The 20,490-nt window shown below is 35.8% G+C and overlaps 2 protein-coding genes across 2 annotated transcripts; both read left to right on the top strand.

The window, feature by feature from the left end:
• The first annotated feature begins 8,091 nt into the window (after nucleotides 1-8,091).
• On the top strand, nucleotides 8,092-11,668 carry LOC136815300 (CARD- and ANK-domain containing inflammasome adapter protein-like). The gene is made up of 2 exons (XM_067071741.1): nucleotides 8,092-8,331; nucleotides 8,880-11,668. The coding sequence occupies exons 1-2, from the start codon at nucleotides 8,157-8,159 to the stop codon at nucleotides 11,060-11,062; spliced, it is 2,358 nt and encodes a 785-aa protein (XP_066927842.1). The 5' UTR covers nucleotides 8,092-8,156; the 3' UTR covers nucleotides 11,063-11,668.
• Nucleotides 11,669-15,578: 3,910 nt separating this feature from the next.
• Nucleotides 15,579-17,391, top strand: LOC136815299 (potassium voltage-gated channel subfamily A member 1-like). The gene has a single exon (XM_067071740.1). The coding sequence runs from the start codon at nucleotides 15,631-15,633 to the stop codon at nucleotides 16,987-16,989; it is 1,359 nt and encodes a 452-aa protein (XP_066927841.1). The 5' UTR covers nucleotides 15,579-15,630; the 3' UTR covers nucleotides 16,990-17,391.
• The last annotated feature ends 3,099 nt before the right edge of the window (nucleotides 17,392-20,490 follow it).

The following is a 20,490-nucleotide window of genomic DNA, read 5'->3' as shown; positions in this document are numbered from 1 at the left end:
GCAATTCCGTCAATTTTTTCTCCTATTTCCGTCAAACCAAACCAAAATTCCGTCACCGAAAATTCCTTTGAAATTCAATATTTTTGTCGAAAATTCCGCAAATTTTGAATATATTTTACCAATTCCGAAATTCAGCAAATTTTTTTGCTAAATTCTGTTTTTCCGCACTAAAATTGTCTAATTTTCGGTCTCCGTCAGAGAACCCAATTTCCGTAATTCCGTCTAAATTTTCGCGAAATTTCGCCACTCTGTCCGAAAAAAGGGCCGATTCCGCTCCTCCGCCAACCATGAAACCCCCCCAGCAATAGGGTTCACCTTGAAGAAAATGTTGATCGAAAAATCTTGTCATTTGATGAAGGATTGCAAAGTTTACAGGCCCTTTTTTAGCCCAAATATTTTCTTACACCAATGTCAGAAACAATGAATCTCGTCTCATCTTATTTCCAACACTTAAGTTAGCCAATAAGATTTCACCTAGCAACAAAAGAGCTCATTAAAAATGCACGATATGTGAGATTATGAGCATGCATACCTCGTAATTTTTTTAATCGTAGGGCGAGCATGGTTACAATAGCATACTTCTCCTGTTTCTTAATACCTCCATGCAAAAAGTATCCCTCAGCCACAGCAGAAAACTTTTGTCCGGTGTTACTTCGGTGATAATTTTTCAAACTTTTGGACACTGGACACGTGTGTTTCAAAAATAGTGTAAACAAAGTCCCAGTCAGTATAGACTTAAACTCGTATATCAAGATTACGGGATTTCCATTGAAAAAAAACCTAAGCCACGGATCACAGATTGAAACAAATATATGAAGGGTGGGATTTTACAGCCGCCCGTTGTGCAAGGCACTGCTGAAAGGCCAAAAAGAAGGGCCGTTTGAAATGCGGCAACCTCATTGGTGGAAATTTGATAAACATCTGCGAAGGAGCCCTGGGAAGCAATCAGTAGAAGAGACCACTTTCGTTTTTGTTGCAGATTTCTATAAAAATTTCTCTCAGGGATTACTTGTTAATCTACATGTACACATGTGTCGTGTCAACTTGTCAGCATTGTATTGTTGTAAAGGGAAAGATAAAAGAGGTAAGACTAGCCTAGTTTCTAATCCTGATGGTAGGAGTTTAAGTTCAATCTGCCAACGTGGAAGCCAGTCAGTGTGGAAGCCAGTGTGGAAACAATGCAAAATCCACGCCGAATTGTTATTTGATTAAAGTGAGGTGCACACCAAAAGCGAAATTATAGGGTGGTAAGCCCCCCAATGGGTCTAGGATTGAGCCCTGGTGGGGGTTCAGGCCCCGAAAGCCCTGACATTTTAATCTTCTCATGCCTAAAAGTCAGAAAGTTGCTGGTACTTCTAAGAAAGAAATGTATAAATGAAATCATGACCATGAGCCAAATTTTAGGAATTGATAGGATTAGGAATTAATGAATTAAAAGCGCTTTATATTCCATTTACACTTTACGTCGTTTTATGATGACGGTCACAAGGGGAGAGCGAGGTGGATGCGTTTAAACCTGGCATAATGAAATCGAGCGTTAGAATGGCGGTGCTCCTCTCATCTTGAAAAGCTTTGACTTACACCAATATCTTACTTTATATTCACTCCTTACGCCAACACGCCAAAAGTAATTACTGCCTCACGCCGAATATATTCGGCATGCTGTTCACTAATTCCAGCCTGGACAAAGTCCTGATTCCTCTCCTTCTTCAACAGTGAAAGTTCCCTTTTAGTTCTTAATCATTTAATTACTTATATAGATGAATCTTATATAGCTGTTATTAATGGTATTAATTCATAAAAAAAACTCAAATCAGGCGGCCAGGGGGGTGTTATTCTGTTCTTTCACAAGTTCTATCAAAGGTTTTTTTCCAGGCTATGCAAACTATCCTTTTCTCAATAAGTTGTCTTTCTTTTTCTGTTTTGAATAATGAACATTGGCATTACCTATGGAATTGAAAGTGTACCTATGTATTTGGTTTCCAACAGCTTGTTGTCTCTTGCCTTGGCCAGTTGAGTTGGGCCCACGTCGTGGCTTCTTCGCAAAGACGAAAGACAGATCTGGACTTATCTCGTACTTTCCAGTCTCTTGTTCGTAGTTTTTCTGACTTGATCAAAACTAGATTGAATTAAAAGATCTGGAGAAAGAAAATAGTAATTTTCAAAAACAAATGAATGAGGACAATCAGACTTTTATTCACTCAAAGGACAAAAGGACAAAATTTAAGTATCTTTTAGCAAGGACAATAATACAAGGACAAATTTAATTTATTTCTTAATCTTACAAAGTAAAGGGCGCCGCCCCGACCCACGACAACCTTCGAAAGTCGGCGACCCGACCCACGACGACTAGTCCGGACCGGCATTATGAGCCGAACCCCATTGAGTTTCAAGCCGAAGGCTAGAGGTCAATCTCTTTGGTAGGATTTGAAGCCAACAAATCCTACCAAAGTTGCGCGGCCTTGAGCGACCCGCCTGGTTTTTACACAAATGACAGATTGAAACTAAAATTTACCGCTTAATTTCGAAAAATATATCACTCAAAGACAAAGGAATTGCTAGATTCAATCCGTCATAAAAAATACGGCGCATATTATAAGGCTTCAATTTTTCTTGCCTGAGAAAGGTTAGAGATTGACCTCTAGCCCTTCGGGCTTGAAACTCAATGCCGAACCCCCCCCCTCATACAAATAGCGATCTAGACAGTTAGCCTACTCGTCACTACAAAAGTTCTTGGGTCAGGGGTTTGGAGCTCGAGTCTCGAGCGCACACAAAGTGAAATCGTTCTAGAATATCTACAATATCAGTTGAATTCTATATTCTACATTTTATGTCGATATTAAAGAGTGCCGTAAATCTACAGACGTCCGTAGAATTAAGAAAATTAATACATCTACTTATTTTGTAGATTTTCTAGTGAAACTGGCCTGTCCTGACACTATTACCGCATACCGGATCCGAAAAATAGATACATGTCTTTCGTCTATATGAAGAAGCCTTCACCGTCTTGGTCTCTTTGGCAGGCATTTTAATCACGTGGTTCATGTTTATAAACTAACCCGATATCACGCTAGGCTCTATTCCGATTCGGAAATCTTTTGGCGCGAAAGGAGTCAAAAGCACGTGTCGTGGTAGTTTCAAAAAGCGAGCAAAAAGATTTGGAAGAAACAAACTCAAAATTTCAAACCTATTGTTTTCCCACCACTCAAGTTAGTTTGCTTTGATAAAAAGTTTACTCCATTAAAAATTTGCGAATAAGGTGGTCCCTGTATTTCCTCGCAAACACGGCCACTATATTGTTTTTTCAGGGAATAAACAATTAAACAAAACAACTGGTTCCAATGTGTTTGCGTTTTGGTACAACTATTCACTCCGAGAAAATTCAGTCGTCTTTGACCTCATAGTCGTAGTGAATAACAATGGTGAGCGTTTCAACCGATTTTTCGATACGCGTAATCCATCTGTCTTGAATACAAGCGTTATTGTCGTCGTATTACAACTACCGTGGTTTATAGATTCATGGTGTCTCACAAAAAAATTACGATTTCGTTCTTGTTGATAGCAAGTACAGCAAAAACTGCCGAGTTTACCTAAGATTTTTATAGCGATCATCGTCTCGTAATTACGACCCTTGACACACCATGAATCAAACAGGCAAAATATAAAATCCGAAAACAAAAGTCTCATTCCACTAAATTTGACAGTAAACTTGAATGCAAAACATACAATTACGAAAATAATGAATTTATTAATGATCATTTCGTCGAATCCAATGCATTGGCTGTAGAGAAACGATGCCAAAGATTACCAACAGTCCAAAAGAGTTAATGAAAATTCAAAAGAAAATCCGACTGAGAGCACGGTTTCTCAAAAATGAACATTTTAAAACAAAAGCAGAAAAATAAATCAACTTGCCGTGAAGTGAGAACTTCAAAAACCGTTTCAACGCAGTAAACAACAAAACATAACACTTAAATCGATTCCTAGTTCATGCCCTAAGGAGAAATTGAAAAAAGGCACTTCAATCCTCCCGACCCCACTCAAAAATTCATCACCAGTGTAACAGAATTTATAGAGCAGCTTCAACAATTATCACAAACTGCCATGATACATGATGAGCCACCGCCCCTTAATGAGATAGAACTTTACATAAATAAAAAAAAATCAGATAAAGGCAAAGCTCCAAATGATGTAGATGGCAAATTTTATAAACCATTTAACGGCGGGGGGGGGGGGGGCTGGAAAAATCTCAAAACTTAATAAGGGGGGGGGGTTGGAATAAGAATGTTCTGGGTGAAAAATTAATTAGCGTCCCCCGGCTATTAAGTACCCGAGAGTACTACATCACATCGGTTATTAAGTTAACCTTCAACCTCTTGGGAAGTATGGAGATTGCTCATGCATGGGGAAATTCACTTGATTCACCATTCGTCAACATTCGTCAAAAGAGACTGATACGAGCCTGCACGCTATATCAATAGTAATGATCGTTTATTTGAAAGTGTTACGAAAGATGTGAGTTTGTTTATCCATAGTCCGTATAGAAAACGGACTATGGTTTATCAAAAGCAGTCAGCAATCAACATATACACGCTTTTTTTTATAACAATACAATTTATAAGAACGACCATGATAAAAATGGCCAAAGAATTAAGAATAATGCTAAAGGCCGGCACAAATGAATCCAACATTTCATCAAACATTATTGTTGGATCAAATGTTGGGTTCATTTGCGAAAGTCATAAAATTGCAACTTTTTAAGAAAATTGTTGGAAATCATGTTGGATGAAGTTTGATCGCCGTCAAATTTTCATCCAACATTTTTAATGAAATTGACGTCACTTTTATGTTGGTTTCAATGTTGGATGCATTTGCGTAATGCATGAAAATGTTTGACGTTTTTTGCGCAAATGACTTTTCATGGAACTTTTCAATTTTTTCCACGTTTTTCGTCCAACATTTCGTCCAACAATGAATTTGAAATATTGGATCAAATATTGGATTCATTTTCGTCGGCCTTAAGAATATCACCATCATGGAATTTTGCCACTCAAGCTAAAAATGCCATTTTTAGAGCATTTTCAATTATAAATTTTCAATTACCGAACTCCCAAGTAAGGATCACTTAACTTTCACACCTTTCACAAAAATGCCATTTTATGCTTGAGACGTATGTACTAAATGTTAAATCTAGTCTGAATTAAGATTCTAGCCTAAGAATGCTGTAAGAATATTGTAGGGTGAATCTCCCAAAAACGTTAAGAATATCAATGATGAAATAGCGGATTTACACCATTCTTATAAAAAAAAGCGTGTATTGCTCATGTCATCCTTATGTGTTTTGATAGGAATGTGAAACGTCTTACATTTAACGATGATAAGTATACTCGAAAAAGTCATGCAGTCAAGTCGCTTATGGATTGTGTTGTGGTAAATAAAAATGTACGTGTCGATGGACTCTGTAACGTTGCGCTGCAAAGAAAGAAATGATACTGTTTAGTGGTGAATCTGGCCTATCCTGGTTCAATTTATCATTTGAAGAATTCGGTGTGGGCTTGGAGCAGTCGTCATTTTTTACTTTGATGGATCTCGATTGATCATACTTCCTTCATAAGTTGGAGATTTGATATTTCACAAAAAAGTGCTACCAAGGGGTATTTCGGGTCCCATATCTTCCGAAGGACTTTTCTGTTTGCCTTGAAATTTAATAAACTTCTTAACCTAAGGTTGAACTACCACTGGTGTAAAAATGAAAGTTATAGCATAAGTAGAAAAAAAGTTCAACTTTTACAATCGCAAATTTAACCGATAAAATCTCGAATTTTTCAACCAGAAATACATTCAAATATAGCGCTTTTGATTCTCTAAAACACGCAAAAAAAATTTCCATAATTATATTTGACTATCAAAAGTTACAGGCATTCTTGTTTCCACTGCCAATTATATCTCGAAAGACTTTAGTTTAGATTTTCGTTGTTAAACTGAGATCAATGCTTGGTAAACGATCTCGCAGTCCTCAAACTCGATCATGGCTCTTTGGGAAAATCGCATTTTACAAAAAAGTGCTATACAAATGCCTGAGAAAGTGTGAAGATCAAGAAAAATTGAAAATTAAATTCAAATATGTATTCACCTTGATCCGGATACAAAGCATCCGTTCCCAACTGGCACACAACGTTAAATGGACGTTATGAACGTTAGATAAACGTTAAAACAACGTTGTGTGCCAGCTGGGTCATCCAGGCAAGTGAGGTTTTTGCTCATTTTTATAATAATAAGGAGCAGAGTGGACAATGGAACATGTTTTATGGTGATAGAAATGGAATGTTTTCGCACCAAGCAAATATTTACTGTGCATTCCGTAAGTTAGCACGGGTCGATTCATTCGGTGTCCTTGCTGAATGCGATTGGTGGGTCAAGGGGTTTCAAATGTGGCATAGGTGTTTATGTGTGAAGTACTTGACTACGTACCTTCAATAGATAGGAATTTGTTGTAACATCATCGTGTAACAAAGACCTTAAGAAATAAAGAGGGAAAATTAGTCATTGATTTTCTGTAACAAGAATTGAGAATTTTTTTAGTTTTTGGAAGCGGTAACAAAGTAACTGTAATAAAGGTCAATAGTTAAGAGCAAATAGTTTTATTCGAGCCTCAGGATTTTCAAGGGAAAGAATTTTACTTCTAAAAATGCTCAATGCAAGATTTAGCTTACTGTTACGCGTGTGAAATGCGAGTGGATAGAAAGAGACAATGGGTGTGTTCTTTGGCATATAGAGACGAATTTGCCATCTCCATTCTCTTCGTTGTAATTTAATGTTGTTTTATCCATTTGTTATTGTTTTTTGTTGCCATAGTTCTTAAAACACTCAAATCCATTAGATAAACATTGTAATTCCACTGCACTTTTATTTATAACTAGTTTTCATAACAAGAGATTTTCCTGTCCTCGTTGAGGACGTACTCTCGGGTACCCAATAGCCGGGGGGTTTGGAATAAGTAGGGGGGGCTGGAAAAAATCTCAAAAATTAAAAAGCGGGGCCCCCCCGGTTGGAATAAAAATGTTCTGGGTGGAAAACTTTTGAAAAGGAGGCTAATACAGCAAAATTCAAAAACATTTTCCCAGAATTAATAAGCGGGGGGGGGGGGGGGGGGGGTTGGAATAAGAATGTCCTGGGTGGAAAATTTTCGAAAAATCAATTAGCGGGGGGGGGGGAGGCTATTAGGTACCCGAGAGTAACTACTTAAACTTTAGGTACTAGGTGTCACGTTTTGTACGTCTTTTTAAAAAGTAAACCATGTCACTGGTAACTCCAAGGGAGATATATACGGCACAGGAAATATTTTTGTGTTTTGATCGTTTTTAAGGAATTGCTATGATTTCCAAGCAGTGGATGGAACCAATAATAAATAGCAATGTTAATGGATACGATAGTTGGATTATACCCCGGGGAGGGGGTACTAGGGTTGCGAGCTGACGGGGGTGCCGCCCGACTTTTGACCCTCGGACCCTTACCGGGACTAAAAAGGAGAAAACAAAGGTAAATTTTGTGAATATTACGACCCTAACCGGGTCAAATTTGACCAATTTTGGCCAAATTTCGATCTTTCTGGGGGTAAAAAGTTGAAATTTTTCTATTTCTCCTACCCTTAGTGGGACTGAAATTTGATTTTCTGATTTTTCCAACCCTAAGCTGTACTTTAGAAATTCAAAAAAGGTACCCTTAAGGGCGGTATATACCGTACCCTCCATTTGCTTAAGTACCATCCCCGGGATTATACACCACACTAAATCCACCCTTTAGGACGAGTGACAATTTTCAAGCCACCCTAAATACAGGTTTCCTGCGCTTTTTCGAACATAATTCACATGGGTAAATACACATCAATTTCTCGCTACACCCGCGTTCTTCTGCAAAGATTTTTCTCGCTATCATTTGAACACATTTTCAGGTCTTTTTAAAATCACCTTAGTGACTGGAATTGCTTTTCAAAAGAAAGCTAGGCGAAAAACCATCATTAAAAATGTTTATTTCTCTATTTAAAATACTGGTAAATTTCTTGGCCAAGATGACTTCAATTACAAACTTAGACTTTTTAAATTAGACATCGTTTAATCATTTTGTTGCATTCTTTTACAGAAAGAACAGTAACCTAAATGGAGAACTTCAAATTGGAGCAAAGTGTGGTCAGATACATTAGGGAAAATTATGGGCATTATGGAGATCCAGAGCTCATTGGAAAGATTGATGTGGAAAAGGTTACCAAAGTCATCATCCATCAGTCGACCGCTTTGTGTAATCTAAAGAAGCACAACGAGGCGTTAAAATCAGGTAAACTTTGGTTGATTGGTCGCTGTTGTGTTAGTCTGAAGTTTTGTATACAAATTTAACGATATAGAAAATAGGATTCTTTAAGGTTATGGTCATTTGAAACATTTTTCATCAAAAAGAAACATTTGGAAACTGAAATACGAAAAGTGTTACAGTTTGATGAAAAAGTTACTAGTGGCAACTTCTTACCGCCAATCTCAAATAACAGAAAGAAAACACGCTGTCATAAAGGCAAAAGGTCCAATCTCAAAATTAGTGTCAGAGAAAACTGAGAATTTTTCTGTTTGGCTTACCTTAAATCTTGAGCTTGGCCCTTTTTTCATAGTGAGGGGGATCCCATCTACATGAAAAAGAGTCAATCTCAAAATTTAAAGTTAGCAAAACAGAAAAATTCTTAGTTTCCTCAGACACTAATTTTGAGATTGGACCTTTTGCCTTGATGGCAGCGATATACAAATCAGTTTTTGAAACAATAATGGGTTCGAGTCATGGTTTGAGAGACTTTTCAAAAGAATTAATTGTGATTTGCTTCAAACTTTGTTTTATAGGTGTGGAAAGAAGCGACCAGGAAAAAACAATCCTCTATAAATTTGTCAAGTTGTGTGTCGAAAAAACCAAAGGATCTTCTGAAGATGTTTTTCAACTTGAAGCAAAGCTCATCGACCTCGCTAATAAAACATTCGAATTACTAATGTATCCATCTAGTGTAATTTCTGCACGTTTTGGAAGAATGTCTGACACCATTCTACACTTTGTCACTCAACTAAAATATGACACTCTTTTCATGACTGAACTGCTACATTTTGGAGCTGACATCAATGCACAAAATACATCCGGACAAACACCCCTTTCATTGGCTGTTTCAAACTACGATTATGATGCAATGGAAATGATGTTAAGTAACGTTTCCTCCGTCGATATGCAAAAGACTTTATTTCAAACTGTTTGTTTTATCCCAGTACGTATCTCGCTGAAACAAATTGCGGAACTGTTCGAATTCTTTAAAAGATATGGCTTTGATATGAATCTCAGAAACGAATCACAAATATCACTGCTAGAGCACTACATATCTTCTTCAAGGCGCATTTCACTAAAAGTGGTAAAGTATCTGGTTAACAATAGCCACGCAAGCTGTTTAAGGAAAAGAGATGGGTCATCTCTGATCCAAACATTAATCAAAGAGCAGTCACGCCAGGATCCTTCAGTTTTGGAGTACCTCTGTAAATTGGATGAGCAAGACATCAACAAGAGAGACGGTGAGCAGATGACGCCTCTGATAAATGCAATCACCAAGTCTTCAGTTGGCAATTGTAAGGTGCTCCTGGAAGCGGGAGCACATATTGATATTGTTTACAATCAAGGTATGACATGTCTACATTACGCGGTGTCTGTTTCTCCCAAGAGGCAGATTTCCGGGCATGAAATAATTGTTCATTTATTACTTGAAAAAGGTGCTTCGGTCGATACTGTGGATTGCTACGGCGATCCTCCGATTGTATATGCAGCAGCAACAGGAAATATAAAGATCCTCAAAATATTGTACGAAAAACACAAGCAGTTGGGCGGGGAAGTGAACGATCAACTTATTGAGCGAATGATTTCACTGGCAGAACTTCATGGACACGATCAGATGATTAGAGAGGTTGAAAAGTTACGTGATCCTGAATTCGGGAAACCAAACAAGCGCTATTGCAAATGTGTCTCTGTCCTTTACCATTGGCCAGCTTCCAAACGTGGGTACCTTGGGGTAAGTGAGAACGTTTTACAACGACAAATTGCACAACAGAAGAAAAAAAAAATCTCTTTGGCGAATGACACTTATAAAGATTGGTTGAAACGTAAAGTCGAAGATACGATATTTAAAGAGAAATACGGACCGAGACCTCTTATTTTCCACAAATTCTTTGTCCGAGATGAAAGATTAAAAACGGAAAATCTTGAGATGGAACGACAGTTGACAGAACTTTTAGATCGTATCGCAGAGTTTGGAAAATCGATTGACCCGAATTTGTCATTGAAACCAATTCTTTCAGGGAGCAATACCGAGGGAACGAAAATCGGACTTCTCGATGAAATAGACTTTCTCTGTCACATAGAATTTCCTGTCAAGTTAGAATATAAGATTACTAAAGACATTGAAACATCAAATTTGAAGAGAATTGAAATCAAAAATGCCAAAGAGATGGCTGACGGTATGGACGAATTGTCAAACAATGACAGTAATGGTAAGTCATATCTTTCCACCGAGATTTGTGCCCATCGACTTTGGAAGGTCTTTGTCTCGTGTTTCAAGCATGATGAAATTTGGGAAGGATTAAATTTGTCAATGCCATGGTGGGAAAAGAAGAAGTTCTTTGAGCCATCCACACTCAGGTTCATTTCGACAACCAACTTTATTTGGAACAGCCAAAATGTTAAGATGCTAACAATCTCAATAGATCTTGTTCCTACACTTTTGTTTAAAGACAACGAAGAAAAAATTCAAGAGAATCCACCATCCGAAACTTTTCGAACTCTTACGAGCTTCTTCGATATCAGTGAAAATGAAACTCTTCTTGTTTCGAAAATAGTCCACTTCAGGTCCATAGATGACCGAGTACATAGTGTTATGGAGGAAATCTTTTTCGTATATCGAATCAACCATCTTCCAACAGCTTCCACAGTGCGTCCGAGATGGATACAAGCTTACAAAATTCATCCGTCATCAAAAGTTATGCCCTGCTTATTCTAGAGATAGTTCGTGTAATATTGAAAAAATGATTACGAGTTACATTTTAAAAACATGTTTGTTTCATGAAGTTGCCATGGATATCAAAGCAAGCTCTGGCAAACCGCAATTTGATATTCATACTCCTGCTGAATGGGGTACTAGAATTTTAAGTAGGCTTGAAAAGTTTATGAAAAGATCGAGCCAAGTACGAACTTATTTTGATGACAAAACTAAATTAAATTTTGGTTGGATAATAGACGTGCGAGAGAAGACTAGAGAAATGGTTATTGCATTTTGCGAAATTGGAAAAGAGTGGATGCAACACCCATGGGATTTTATCGATTTAGCGACATAATTTTTCATTTTCAAAATCTGATCTCAGGTATGCACCACAGATCTCTAAAGCCCGAAGGGCTAGATTTGCGGCCTTGGTCAAAAAGTGAAGCTCATCTTTGGAAGGATTTCCTACCAGAGTCACGTGACTAAAATATGCAATTTCACCGGTTTGAGAGATGTGAAATAGCGTTTGCCGCCTACTTTTTTTTATCTCGCGCTCCGAAAACAATTAAAATGCTAGATCCTATCCATCGGCACGAAATTTAAAAAGTCAAATTTTTGCTTCACTTTTTTTGCCGGAGAAAGCTTAAAGTTGCCTTACAGATATCTGTGGTATGCACACGCCTTCATTTTTAATTTTTGTCAGGTTTTTATTTGTCTAATTTGGTATGAAATAATAGGAGCCAGCCAGTCATCTAACTATTGTTGCAAATTCCAATTATTTCGACGATAAAAAGGATTTGTATGGAACTTTTCATAAATTACGTCACTAACATCACTTGCCTCGTATTCAAACAATTACCATGGTGATTATGTCTCTTGAGACATTAAATAATTTTCTTATGAATAGGAAGAAGTTTTAATAAAATCCGCTGGAGTTACTGGGAGTTAATCACCATGGCAATAATTTTAAAACGAGGCAAGTGATGTTCGTAACATAATTTATGAAAAGGTCTTCTTCTTGTTTCTCTTGAAAAGGAACTTCATCCTTCCTGCTGTTTGATTAATAGTTTAGTTGTTAAAAAAGCACCAAATTAAGAGAATAAGATAATTAAAAAGACAACACCAAAGATTTTATTTATACTACTGTAATTTAGGTAGAAATTTCTAGCATCTAATGGCATTTTTGTCTTGATCCTCCGTCCGATATTATATGGACATGTTTTTTTTTGACTGTACCAAAATCAGGTTTTCGAAAATCGTGAAAATCACTTTATTTAAATTATTTCGTCATTCGCATGATGAATTTTCCCAAAATTTTGATATGTATTGAAATTTGGGAAGGGCTTTAAAATGAGCTATTTGAAATTTCAAAATTCGGAGTATTTCAGGATTAATTAATCATGGAGTGTTTTGGATCATATCTTACTCCATGACTCATTGTTCGGTCCTGAGGAGGTTTCTATGCATGCCTGAGGTAGCCTAAAATCATAAAATAGCCTGAGGAGTAATTTTTTTAAAGGCCGGAGTGAGTTATGATCAAAACAATCATCACGACTTTTTTAATCATTTTTCACTCATTTTAACAATTCCCGTTTTCTTTAGTTCGTTCCTTTCTTATCAACTAAACAAAAATCTCAAATCACCTCCCCGATAGATAGACTTGTCGGAAAATATATACGATTAGAATTAGCACCTAGATTTCAAAAATGATCAATTTGATCCCATTTTCCTCCGTTTTTTTCCAAAAAAAAGAGATCGATGTGAAAATTCAATCCTTTAGCTAAACCCTGATATAAGTTTCGTATATAAATTGGACACGACAAAGGCCAAATATAGAGCCGACTTTATAAATCCGAAACAGACTATGATTTTTTTCATCCTGAAATACTCCGGATTCAACAAGCAATATCTTAAGTTCCATAAAAGCTATTAAGATCGGACAAAAAGTATCGGACAGAGCTACTAATCTATTTTTTTATTTTTGAATAACGATAAGAAAGGGTTCAGCTGTCTCTGTTAGTGCCGATTTGAACCGTGTTGGTTGAAAATCAGCATTTTGGTACAGTCAAAAAAAAACATGTCCATATATATATAGTCAAGAAGTATAAAACCTTCAACTACTCAAAATATATATATAACTGTTTAGGTAGATGTTTAATTTAGCCTCATGTCCCCATGTACCTTATTTAGGGGAAATAAGTAAAAAGTTAATACGCTTTGTGTGATTTTTGAATCGCAATCAGTTCCTTTTTTTCAAATTTCGACCTTCAGCAGCATATCACCTTAAATAAAGTAAAATGTTTACGCAATTTGTAAAACTGTATTATTTTTATTTTAACTCACAATTGTAGAAATTTGTATTCTTTCGCTTGTTTTAATAAATACATTGTGTCACCACGGATTTTTCTTCTCCTACCTGAAATTGATTGATTTTAGCGAACTTTGTCAAATCCAGCGGGGATTTTTTGACAAGCCACCATAATGTACTAAAGTCTGTCTCAATATAATCTACAATGGAGCGAAAAATGGCTATAACTTTTGATAGAATACGAATTAGCAGTTTTTTCCTTTTTTATTTTTGAAGCTAATTTTTTTCCAAAGCTGAGATATTTGACTTTAAAATGAAATAAGTCTTTCCACAGTCTTTGCATTGAATTTTTATTGTTTTCAAGTAAAATTTGAAAATTCAAAGTCGAATATCTCACCTTCGGAAAATATTTGGGTCAAAAACTTTGAAGGTGTTTCTTAGGACCATAAAAGGTATCTCTAAGCCAAATATCAAAAATCATCTGATAATCCCTTTAAATATTTTATGTAAAAAAAATAAACTAAAGGAAGTATCGTATTGATATATGAAAAGATAATCTAGAGCATTATAATTTCTGAAAAGAAAGAATTTCAATAACTTTTAAAAATGAAGAAGAAAAAAATAACTTTTTATCATTTGATGCCACATTCTGGTAAAGCTTGTAGGGAAATTTGTTGAAGAAACACCTCAAAATTTACCAAATATCTCTAAATAGCCCTTATTCTAACTAGAAAAATCACAAGTTTGGTAAAAAATTGTCGCCAATTTCGCGCAAAAGTGGAGACCGGCATTTAGGAGTTCTGGACTTTAATTGAGTTTTAAGTTTTGATAAATGAAATATGACGTAGCCTAAAGAGAGAGAGCAGTTTACTTTATAACTGACAGGGTAAGAGTCTAAACATATCTATGGAAAACAACACATTTTTTCTCTTAATTTTGATATTCCGTGCATCAATAATTGATCGAAAAACCACCAAAAAGCAAAGTACCTTGAATAGGTTGAATACAAAAAAAGATGAAGAAGAATGAAGAAGCAAATCGTTTGAAATATTTAAGAAAATGTTTGCTTCAAAAAATCATAATCAAAAGAATAGACCTTCATTTTTTATATATTAGATTCAATCTCAATTAAAGTATTTTTCGACGTATTTTCGGTGAAAAGGAAGTCGCACTGGATCTGATTTTTTGAAGGAAATAGAGAAAATCCGAAATAGAAACTTTGAAGACATAATAAGGTATTGAGATGGTGGGATAGTAGATGGTGAAAAGATACAAAGTTTTCATTTTGATTGTTAGATAAGGAGTGTATGATTAGTGGTATAGTAGCAAAATAGGAAAAAAGAAAAAGTCAAAATACAGCTTTTATCTTTTTGATACTTGCTAATACAAAAAGTTCTCCTGAAAGTTTTTTTATTGTCAATCTTCGTAGCAGATTTTAGCAGATTGTGAAAAGGAGAAATAGATTTTTTAATGAAAAAGATGAGTTAAAAAGAATAGATATCAGACATATCATTGGGTAAAATCAAGAACACTTTGATGGTCGATACACTGCAGCATTTCATCATCTTTCTTTACTCTTAGGTGCCAAATAAACGGGGGGGTACCTAATTGCCGGGGGGTTGGAAATTGTACTTCTGAAAACCCAAAATTAAGGTAAATATAGGCTAAAATCAGGCTTTTTGGAGAAAAATAAGGGGACTTCATTTTGCCAACTGAAAATATTCATTAAAATTATTAAACAGGGGGGGGTCCTAATAAGGTGCAGGGAGGTTGGAAAATTTTCGAAAAATTAACAAGCGGGGGGCCGTTTATTTGGCACCTAAGAGTACGGCAAATGATTTTTTGCATTAAAACCATTGAGACATCCTCAGCAGTGAATACGGAGGAGGCTAGAAATTTGCGATAGTGACAACCTCCGCCAGAGATTATTATTTTGTAAATGTTTAAACGCATTAGCTTATAGACTTTTGTTAGGACTTGGGCTGATATTAAAAACAAAGTATGATGTGGGTCTGAGCCTTTCCTGATAAATTTACGCAAAAGCCGTTGCCATGAGCTAAACGACGTAGGTAAATATCACCGATTTGATAACAAAGTCTGACTTTTCGATAATATTTGAGAATAGGGAAGCTGCGACGTTGCGGTAAGGAGTAACCTTTCTCACAAGGAATACTTAGATGCAAACGTTAAATGACTTATTTTGTAACCTTCTAAATTTTTTATAGGGAACAGAACATTCTAAGGAGAAAAAAAAAGCAAGAAAAAAAATAAGGAAAAAAACATGCGACATTTGGGTCTCATTGAAGTGAACAAACATAAGCTCCAGGAGAATGGACATTCCTTTACAACGAGTATTTGCTCAAATGTAGACAGTAAAAAAGATATGGTCAAACTCACCAAGGAGAGGAAAGAAGAACGAATCGTCTTTAACGTTAGTGGTCGCATTTACGAAACATTTGCTTCAACTTTGACCAAATATCCGAATACATTACTCGGCGATCCTGAAAAACGGGAAACATTACGGGATAATAAATCGGGACAACTGTTTATCGATCGGAATCATGTATGCTTTGAAGCCATCTTATTCTTTTATCAGAGTAGTGGAAACTTGATTCGTCCAGGCACCATTCTTATGAGCATTTTCGAAGAAGAATGTGGTTTTTATGAGATGCCAGAGGATGCTTTAGAGCGTATGAAAAATCGTGAATTGTTTTTGTACAGGCCTAAAAAAGACTTACCCTCTTCCCATGGACCTAAAAGCTGCTTGTACAAACTTTGGATCTTTTTTGAACAACCACGCCAGTCCGGTATACCATGGATTGCCCAAGCTTACTTCTACATCTTTTATACGTTGGTTTTTTGTTCCATTGGTTTATTTTGTACTGAAACTGAAATGGTATTGCATTTAAAAAACCCAAAAACAATGGAATATTATCAAATGATACATAGTTATATCGAAGTAGCATTGAACATATTTTTCATCACCGAATTATCACTTCGTTTCGTCGCATGCCCGTTCCAAAAAGATTTCTTCCGTAAACCAACGAATACAATGGAGTTGATCTCGGTTTTTATATTCATCTTATTCTACGGTTTCCCGTACAGCGTGCAACGACGGAACATGATGCTCTTCTCCAGGATGTTATGTATCTTCCGCTTAACGCGTTTAGGTCGTATCTCCAAAGTCGTTAAAACCTCGTTCGCAGTTTTCTTAGAATCAGTCGAGGATGTGATTGCTGTTTTATTCACTATGTCAATAATCGTGATTTTTGGTGGCACCGTTATGTATTATATGGAATCACAAGAGCCCGAAACGAAATTCAAGTCCATTCCAGATTCAATGTGGTGGGCTATCCAGACTTCATTATGTTTAGGTTACGGCGATATCATCCCACAAACTTTTTTCGGACGTTATCTTGGAATGTTGGTGCTGTATGGTGGCGTGGTCGTAGTAATGGTCCTCATTTTGTCATTGGGAGGTCGAGTCTTTGATATGTATATCAAGGAGTTCGATGAAACTTGTGCTGGATTCTTACCTGATATTAATGATGAGAAAAATGAAGACCTTGAAATCCATTATAGAGATGACCCAGAGACTGAGTTAAAGAGGAATAACAGCAAACGAGCTAGTAGACGATAGTAAAAATTTTATCATTTGAAGGAAGATTTCATTAGTCGAATTATCTAAAATGGACACACGTGACACAACGAAAGAAAATGCTTTTAAAAAAGAGCTCAAATCCAAAGAGTATCTGAAAATAATAACTATAATCAATTAAGTGCCACTGGTACCATTTTTTTCTCGCTACTCGTAGCTTTATTCGTTTTTCCATTCAAAAACTTTTCGTCACAAAAAGGAAATATCAAAAAATAATCCAATTTCTGTAAATATAATTTATATCAATTTCAATTTATTTATATTGTTGTTTTTGTAAAAACTAATCGTATATCAATCTACAACTAGGAACCTGTTTTTTATATAATGTATATATAATATTAATTCTTTTAATACTTTAAAAAAATTTATGTCACTTAAAGTTTCTTAATGAAAAATTTATGGTATAATTAATGATCGAGTTTTGGCCTGCGAAGAGAATTGCCAAATCAATGATCACGTGACTGCTGTAAACATAAGAAATTACTTAAAATTCTGCACCTAAGACTGGAATGCTAATTTATCCAGCGGTTAGAAAGAGCTAAGAATAAAATAAGAAGTTTTCTAAAAAATACTGAAAAACAAAAATAAGTTAACGAAGTCATGAACATGAAGAAAATAACAATAGTGTCTCTATAGTTCGATCATTTTTCTTGTGTGTGTTCGAGTTATAGAGACTGTCGGTAAAAAGATACTAGAAAAGAATAAAAAGTGGCTGTGACGTTTACGTTGAAAAGGATTATGCGAAATGTAGACTTTTGGTAGACATTGGCTCTTCCTGGGAGAAATCTAAAGGATGGGTAGAGGATATAACATTCGTTGATTGCCATACCAGATAAGCATTGTTTAACTCAAAACGTTCAGAATAGACATTATCGGAGTTTTTGATTTTTCTAAAACAGCAATGCATTGTGGGATTGTTTCGGGGGCATTACAATAGAATTCCTAGGAGATTTCTATTGTAATACCCCCAAAACAACCCCACAATGCATCACTGTTTTAGAAAAATCAAAAACTCCGATAAGATCTATTGCTCTCGAAAGCGCAAACCTAGCCTGGACAGGAGCAATTTCGACATGTTTTACTAACCCTCCACAGATAATTCAATCCTCTACCCGAGAAGTGCGATCATGTTTTCTAGAAGAGCCAATCTACAGCATCGTTTTCATATTGAGAAAATACAGGAATTTTTAACTTAATTAAAATAAATTGAATAAAAATAAAATCATATTAAATTTCTATGAAAAACAGTAAAAAACGTTGTTGAAAAATTCCTATTTAACTAAACCTTGAACAACACCAAACTTATAAAGACAATAAAGATACCTTAAGATCATTGAGATGATCATCAATGTGAAATTCTAGAGAACTTAAAATAAAAATTATAAAATTGTATTGGACTGTCATAAGTAGAGTGGACTCTCGCTTATTCGAGCTTCTATTACTCGGATGATTCTATAGTTCAAACTAGTTCTCATTCCCCGTCAAGACATAGTTTCAGCCCACTTTTCAGGTGCCCCCATTGAAGCATGGTGCCCCCCAACGAGTTAGGTTTCCTTAAGAAATTGCTTTGAGTTAGGTACCCCTATTCAGCCGATAATTTTTTTGAATTGACACTTTTTGTTCTTTTGTCATTCCTAAAATCTTAGAGTTGCTGGGGTAAAAAAATTCAATAATTTGAAATATTTTGAAATATTCGATTTGGAAAATATAACCAGGCCCCAGAGCCTCCATCAAGACAGCTAGGTACCCTTAATGAATAGGTAACCCCAAAGAATTGCAAAATATTAGCCCCCTACTACTAATCGAACAAATTATATTTCCCGTTCGAATTCAAAATAGCGAGAGTCAACCGTTTTACGAAAAAAACCATTACTCTTTGCTTTATTGACCGAAATTTATTTGAATATAGTTAAGCCAAGTTAACTCGCTTTGTAATTGCAACCAGAAGTCCAAATCAAAGAAGCATTCTACCTAAGATATATAATTAGCAAAAGATATCAGAAACTTTACAAGAAATATTCCATTATTTCTTTCCATTAAATTATTGGGTATTATGGTTTAATGGTCGAGATCGAGGAGAATAAATTTCTGTCTTGTTAGTGCGATACTAAATATCAACCCATATCCCGATGGGGGAATCTCCAAAGAGTTGTAGCAAAAAATGGATGTAAATCATATCACATCATTTTACTAGCTATATCCCAAACTGACCATTCAACTTTATGACTTGCCCGATGTCATATACCTTCTCAGCAAGAAAACACTAACACATCCTAAAGCAATACCTATCACGAAACCAGAAACAGAGACACCACTGTTGTCTTGCTGTTGTCGGGCGGCGGTAGGGCGTGGTGTATTAGTACTAGGCGGAGATACAGGTGGTGAAGCAGCAGCTGTCTGTTGAATGAGAAAGCAGACAAGGAAATAAGATAAAATTTTTGGTTTCTGGAATTAGTACGTAGTGTTGTTAACCGGTTACTTTTTCGAAGCGGGCTACATGGCTTTTTGCGCAATGTAATTGGTTCTTTTCGCATGACGACGGGCCTACACTGCCCAGAGTTGCCCGTCGTTAGGACAATTCATTGTGACGTCACTTTTTCAAAGGAAAATTAACAATGCATTGACATCATTCTCTTATTTTTTAAATTATATCAATTTTCCATCTCTTTTCGCTTGTTTTTTCACTTTATTTCGCTATTTTTCCTGGATAAAGCGCTAAAAATCAATCGAAGCTGAAGGAAACGGTTAACAAATACAATGATGAACGGTTTTTTCGGGCTGTACTGAAAATATTGCACTTGGTCAACGTAACAACATCGGGCAATATTTCTCAGTACAGCCCTCACTAAAGCCCGGTCTCCACTTGTCGAGCAAATCGCGCGAAAAGTTATTTGTTTGTTTTTTTGTTTTTTTTATAGTAACAAGAGCCGCAAAGATGCGGATAAATATTTCCTCTACAAATGTTAAAATAATAGTTGATGTCCTCAACAGATTTCAAAGTGCTCTAGATCTTAGATAACATCAAGCAACACAAGTCCCTAAGAATTTCAAAATTCCATTTATGTTATTGCCAGTATTTACAGAGGATTATTCATAAGATGACTGTAGGTTCAAAGCTACGGATCACAGAATATATTCAAGCTGAACCCAACTGAGAACAATGCAGTAATCAAATTGGCTGGAACTTTAATTTTCGTTAGGTGGACTTTAAATGGATTTTAGTATTATACTAGCGGTCACCCGGCGTCGCACAGCCAAGTAGAGTGTTGTTGAACACATCAAAAGACCTGATTATATAATTATTACTTTAAGCGCTGATTTCCAGAAATATTATATAGCCAAAAAGGGCAAATATTTAAAATGAAAGAATGACAAAAAGGAGAATATTTCACAGTAAGAAAACCAAAGAAAATTTTATATATTTTCAAAATGAGATGAAATATTTGGCATATATAAAATATTGTAAAAATGTAAAAATTTAAA

Source organism: Clytia hemisphaerica, unplaced genomic scaffold (genome assembly GCF_902728285.1).
Source record: "Clytia hemisphaerica strain Z4C2 unplaced genomic scaffold, Clytia hemisphaerica genome assembly, whole genome shotgun sequence".
NCBI lineage: Eukaryota > Metazoa > Cnidaria > Hydrozoa > Leptothecata > Clytiidae > Clytia > Clytia hemisphaerica.
Note: the sequence above shows the minus strand (reverse complement) of the source record. Positions and strands in the feature narration are given on the sequence as shown.

Coding starts and splice junctions, on each gene's coding strand:
- LOC136815300 (XM_067071741.1), top strand. CDS start 8,157: ATGGAGAACTTCAAATTGGAGCAAAGTGTGGTCAGATACATTAGGGAA. Junction 8,332..8,879: donor CAACGAGGCGTTAAAATCAG/GTAAACTTTGGT, acceptor TTTGTTTTATAG/GTGTGGAAAGAAGCGACCAG.
- LOC136815299 (XM_067071740.1), top strand. CDS start 15,631: ATGCGACATTTGGGTCTCATTGAAGTGAACAAACATAAGCTCCAGGAG.